This window comes from Clinocottus analis, unplaced genomic scaffold (assembly GCF_023055335.1).
Source record: "Clinocottus analis isolate CAN_PGR_092001 unplaced genomic scaffold, fCliAna1.0.p SCAF_44, whole genome shotgun sequence".
Lineage (NCBI taxonomy): Eukaryota > Metazoa > Chordata > Actinopteri > Perciformes > Cottidae > Clinocottus > Clinocottus analis.
In genome coordinates, this window is record NW_027176198.1 from 610,481 (window position 1) to 616,304 (window position 5,824).

Below are 5,824 nucleotides of genomic sequence, written 5' to 3' on the forward strand. Positions count from 1 at the left end.
TCGGGCCTGTGTGGATCGATCTGTCTATCTATCTATCTATCTATCTATCTGTCTGTCTGTCTGTCTGTCTGTCTGTCTGTCTGTCTGTCTGTCTGTCTGTCTGTCTGTATCTATCTATGTGTTGTACTTTCCTTTACTTTCCTGCAACATGTAGACGAGCAAAAGATGCAACTATTGTTCCACCCGGCAACCTGCACCTTGAAGGGAACACAAGGGAGGCCGTTTGTTTATATTGATGACTGTGTTGACGTGTGTGTGTGTGTGTGTGTGTGTGTGTGTGTGTGTGTGTGTGTGTGTGTGTGTGTGTGTGTGTGTGTGTGTGTCATAACTAATTGGACCAACCGCTCGGTGTCTTGGATACGTGCTATCAGCAGGATGCAGGCGCTCTCTTGTAGCACCAATTAGCTCTCAGAGCTCTGAGTCTCCTGTTCCATATTCCCCTGGACGAGCCGCCTCTTCCTCCTCCTCTCACCTCCTTCCTTCCTCCTCTTCCTCTCACCTCCTTCCTCCCTCCCTCTGAGCCTCACACACAGAGACGTGACTGTGTCTTCATCAGGAACAGACGAATGCAGAAAGAAAAACAACCTTTTTCTGACGATGTACCTGAAGAGTGTTTGTGTGTGTGAGAGAGAGAAGTTAAGATGTACTGTATTATAAATATATAAAATAATTATAATACATTTGAATTAACAACTAAATAAGGACCCGAGATTAAAAAAGAATGATATGTTTCTTAAATACATTAAACACTCGTTTGAATATCTCAAAAAGTGAAAGAGAAACCACTTGTTATGTTTGTCAGAACAGTTTCATGAGCTTCAAACCTTCTTTTTAAACTCATAACACTAATAACAGCAACAAGGTCATTCAAATAAAAATAACAGCAATCATTTGAGCATCAATGAAACCAACAGTGTAGCGATGGAGGACATGAATATTGAGACCAGATGATGAACCTTCCTTCATCTCGACAGGACGTCCTGGTCAGAGCATCGTGTTCCCTCACCTGCAGCGAGGTAATACGATATTATTATTGTTGCAGTAATCTAAACCAGAGCCGCGTCCTCCCCTCACCCTGCTGAGCTCCCATGATGCATCAGGATCATAAATCAAACAGTATCGCAGCCGCAGCAGCTGGAGAGAGAAGGTTTAGACACAGACAAAGGGTCTGGTTGCATCTGGTTGCTATCCGCTATCCGCTAGCAGCTAGCGGCTAGCAGATCAATGGAGACGTGACGGTGGAGATGTTTGTGTGATCTGATTTGACACTATTGTACTTTTTTTCTACACTTTCTTCTCCGTGTGTCTTCTGGGTAAACACAACATCTGGGAATGAATGTGTCAACAGTTAGCTGTCAGAGGGAGCATCAGCGGTCTCCATCTGTCCGTCTGCATCGTCTGCGTGTTTCATCAGCAGATCTTCTGGCCTGCAGCGTCCTTCACATGAGGATCAGCCACCGAGCTCATTTCCTGTTGCGCCCCCAACGCGCCCCACGACAACAAGAACACACACGACTCATGACGGGTGTTTTTATTAGCTTCAGAAGACACATCACACAGCGGCTCTGGTCTCTAGAGCGTCCATCCAGAGAATGAAAGGAGATCTTTCCACGTTGCTCTTGAAGGGTTTCTCTCGTTTGTCTTTCTGAAAGTTAAAACAAAGGCCGAGAGACGCAAACATCTCATAGAATAATGTTCTGTTTTTTTAATAGAAAACCAAAATATAGAAACTTTCTATGAAAAGTTACATGAAGCGTTATAACACGGTGACATACGGCTCTATTTCTGCTCTATTCCTGCTCTATTTCTGCTCTATTTCTGCTCTAGTTGTGTGATTGTTTGATTGGTAGAAAGATAAATCATCAAATAGCACACAGTTGTGCTATAAATAGCATTAAATACACATATTCATACAGTTCTTCCATGCAGTGTTCAACCATTGACACATTAACATATTTACATCTTTCCAACAGTTGCTTCATTTTTTGTGTGACTTTTGAGGTTATGAACAATAATCCCTCCAGAATGAGTACATGAAGTTCTCCGGTGCTGCAGGCGTGTTTACGGTGTGTGTGTGTGTGTGTGTGTGTGTGTGTGTGTGTGTGTGTGTGTGTGGGGGTCATGTATTTGCGGCCTCAGCACCGTTTCCTCTCCGTCTGTGTGACTCGGCTCACAAAAAGTCTTTGTTCTGCCGTAAAGCCGCGGCTTTGAGGTCCAAATGGCAGCTGCAGGCCGTCTGAGTGAGATGAAGCCGTCAGTAGAAGGTTGGGCTGTTGTCCACCGGTGTGTGGTGTGTGGTGTGTGATGTGTGATGTGTGGTGTGTGATGTATGGTGTGTGAGCGGGGGGGGGGGGGCTCCACATGTCCGGCACCAGCGTTCCTCTTAGAACCAGCTCAGAGAACCGCAGAGCGGCGGCACTCACACCGTCAGCGAGAGCCGAGTGAAAAGTCGTGACGTTGACCTGCTGAGTGCTGCGAGGTCAGCGGGTCACCACTGCGACGTCATCTGCACGCCGTTCCCCTGCAGAGGAAGAGAGGCGGCCGGTCAAAGGCTGTCCGTGTGTTCATGGCACTGTAAACTCGAGCAGATTACAAAACAACTTTGGGAGTTTTTGTATTTTTTTTAAAGATACTGAGAAGACAAATTACTAATCCTGCTGCTTTCCTCGGCCTCTGATTGGCTCTCCTTAACTTGCTGTACCTTCACCCTTCGTATAAATAGATTACAAATAGAGTAATAAGTAGATTCTGCAGGGATCCATTCTATCGCCTGCAGGCCAGAGATCCCAGTGTTTTCACACTCAAAACCTAGAAGAATCTAGAAGAATCAGAAAGATGGAAGAGAACCAGGAGGAGTCAAATCAAACCCTTTCACACCAACGTTTCCACAGAGCGACCCAGCCGAGCTGAAAGAAGAGAGCGAGCTCGTCCAGGTGAGGAAGAGGAACAACGGCCAGCAGACAAAGACGCCATTCATGGTCAACCTGGAGAGGGAGTTGCCATGGCTACAGCAGGAGGCGGGGAGGAGGTGGGAATGAAGAAGAGTTGATAAGCGATGGAGGAGGGAGGCGGGAGGAGGCGACCTACGCTGTTTCCGTTAGCGTGAGCGTGAGCGGCGCTCCCGGCCTCGCCGTGCGCCGGCGGCGTGCCGCTCCCGCTGCCGGCCGCCGAGTGGGTGGACGCCCGAGGGATGGTCATGTCGTAGGAGACCTCCAGAGGGCGCTGCACGACATCGGGATGCGAGAAATGAGGCAGGGAGGGGTGAGGAGGAGGGATGGAGGGGTGAGGAGGAGAAGGGGAGGGGGGCGCTCTTTGGAGAGAGACCCCCCCCCTCCTTCACCACCAGAACCGATCAAGAACCTCAACACCTTTAAAGTCTCTGGACTTAAATCACTCGTGGAAGTGATTCATCCCCAGCAGTCCTTCCCTCCTGCTGCCGTCAGGCTGCACAACAAGCTGAGCTCACAGTAGACAACAACACTTCAATCACTTTATTTACTTTTAACTGGCGCAATGTAAATACTTTATAGGATTATCTTAAAGCTGCTATTGTGTCTGATGGTTTTAATCTACATGAATGTCTTTACGGTCATATTCATAAACGCTTCTGTCGCTGCTTTGCTACCTGATTTGATGCTTCATCATATTTAACAAGCTTGACTTCTGTGCCCACAAATAAGATGATTTATAATGTAATAGATGTCAAAATATGATCTTCTTATGGCAGCTCTTGCCACATCATATCAGAGCGTGAAGCATCTCGATGCGCTATTCATTCAAATGTGTGTGTGTGTGTGTGTGTGTGTGTGTGTGTGTGTGTGTGTGTGTGTGTACTCACGTTTCCCACGGCCTTGCTGATGAGAGCCAGCTCAGTGGGCTGGTAGACGGAGCCGCGCAGCTGACCGCTGTAGCCGCTGTACGGAGACACGGGCATGGACGCTGCAGAGACACACAAGAGACACACAAGACACACAAGAGACACACAAGAGACAAATGAGACACACAAGAGACACAAGAGACACACAAGAGACACACAAGAGACACACCAGGTTGTTCAGATGTGTTGATATCAACCAATAGTCCATTGGTGCCATTGGGACTATTTGAACTGTTTCATATGTATACATACATATATTAACTTGTATATTACAGTGTTAATACATCCAGATGCAGCAGTTTGGGGCTTTTATTTTCATAAAACAAGCTGTGATTTACAGTTTCATAAAACGCTCTCAGGGGGAATGGACTGTAACCGTCGCTGGAGACGTTTCACAGAGCAGAGCGGAGATGGATGCATGCGATGAGGCTTTTGCCGCCGCGCCTCAGTTGCTGTGGAGACGCTGCAACACAAAGCGTGATGCTTCTGGAGTGAAGGGAGAGCCGGAGAGCGAGCAACAGGAATGATTCAGAGGCCTCTGAGCGGCTCGCTGTCCCTCCCGCCGACTCCTTTGTGTCGCTCACAATGCGAAGAAGGAAGTGAACGAGTCGTAGGAGTTCATGAGGAGAAGTCAGACCTCGCTGCGCATCATGAACCAGAGCTGAGGGATCGTCCAATCACGCGGCAGCGAGGCAGCACTTTAAATCTAATAATAATCTGCAGCGGCAGGCTTTTACCATTCAACGCTCAGACGTTCCCGTGATAAACATATGATGCCGTATGACACGTTAACGAAGTCCCAGCGCGAGTGAAACTGTGTGAACTCATAAAGGAGGATGTTTGTGACCTCGCTCTCGTCATTACCTCACAAGGCAAACACGCGCCGTGTTGACCGGGCAAATGTTTGCTTTGCGGGGGATAAAAGAAGTGAAAACGCTCTGCGTGAGACCGAGAGTGATGTCATCGCTGAGAAAATAAAGGTGGGAACGTCGGCGTGCCCGAATGCAAAATCATTAACGTGACAACGCGTCGCAATAACTGCTCATGTTGGATGACGTCCCAGAAACAGCTGCGATAATCAATGACGTTGATCTAATGATACTGTGATAGCATAATGAAAGCATTTCAATTCCTGAAATTTGCATTTTCAATTCCTGAAATTTGCAATGTGTCCTTCCTGTTGCTTCCTCTTGCAGACGGACTTTGGCCACATTTCAAACCGGCGGTGAGAGTTTGATCCACGAAGTCTGTAAGAGACACGTTTTCGGGGTGTTTTGTGATGTTGGACCTCCCACCACTAGGGGGCGTAAGGCTGTGGTCAAGAAATATAATGCGAGGGCCACTCGGGCCAGCTGTTGCTTAACCTTTTGGAAACCATGCGAAAATTCTCCTGCGGCCATTTTAAGTCCCAGCATGCCCCATTCAGACAATCTTTTGACAAAAAAAACGTAATTTTTCAATTTTCAAACCAAACGACACAGTTTCTTGACTGAAGCTCCTTCCTAACAGGACAAGACTTTGTTTTATTGTGATTTTTGTTGCAGGTTCTGATTCTTTAGGTCCTAATCTTTCCATAAAGGTGTTTTATTGACGCTCTAGGAGGCGTTTTTGGGGAATCTGGCTCATATCATGCTGGATGTTCATAGTTACCATCAAAATATCTTTCAAAAGTGATTTTTTTTGCAGATGTAAATTTTTTCCCCAAGATTTTGCTGAACAAATACATACAATAAACACAAGTATTGGAATTAATTTGGGGTTCCTACGACGACTCAAACAAGGAAACAGACAAAGAGTTTTTGGTGAAACCTTGAAGCTACGCACCTTGTTTGGGCTCCTCCATGGAGAACGCCTTGTTCTCCACGAACATGTTCTGGCCGCTCTGCTCCTTCAGGATCGTCTCGTAGCCGACTCCTCGGTTCGGGTACAGGTCATCCCCGAAGCTCT

The 5,824-nt window shown here is 47.1% G+C and overlaps 1 protein-coding gene across 2 annotated transcripts in view; it reads right to left on the minus strand.

The window, feature by feature from the left end:
- Positions 1-1,516: 1,516 nt before the first annotated feature.
- Positions 1,517-5,824, minus strand: part of gprc5c (G protein-coupled receptor, class C, group 5, member C) — a 6,684-nt gene continuing 2,376 nt past the window's right edge. For both annotated transcript variants that reach the window (XM_068599315.1, XM_068599314.1), the window contains exons 2-5: positions 5,702-5,824; positions 3,839-3,939; positions 3,088-3,222; positions 1,517-2,521 (exon numbers count right to left, since the gene is read on the minus strand). The exon at positions 5,702-5,824 is cut by the window's right edge and continues 934 nt beyond it. In XM_068599315.1, coding sequence (XP_068455416.1) covers positions 2,489-2,521; positions 3,088-3,222; positions 3,839-3,939; positions 5,702-5,824 — 392 coding nt within the window. In that variant the 3' untranslated portion in view covers positions 1,517-2,488. The remainder of the gene's footprint in view (positions 2,522-3,087; positions 3,223-3,838; positions 3,940-5,701) is intronic.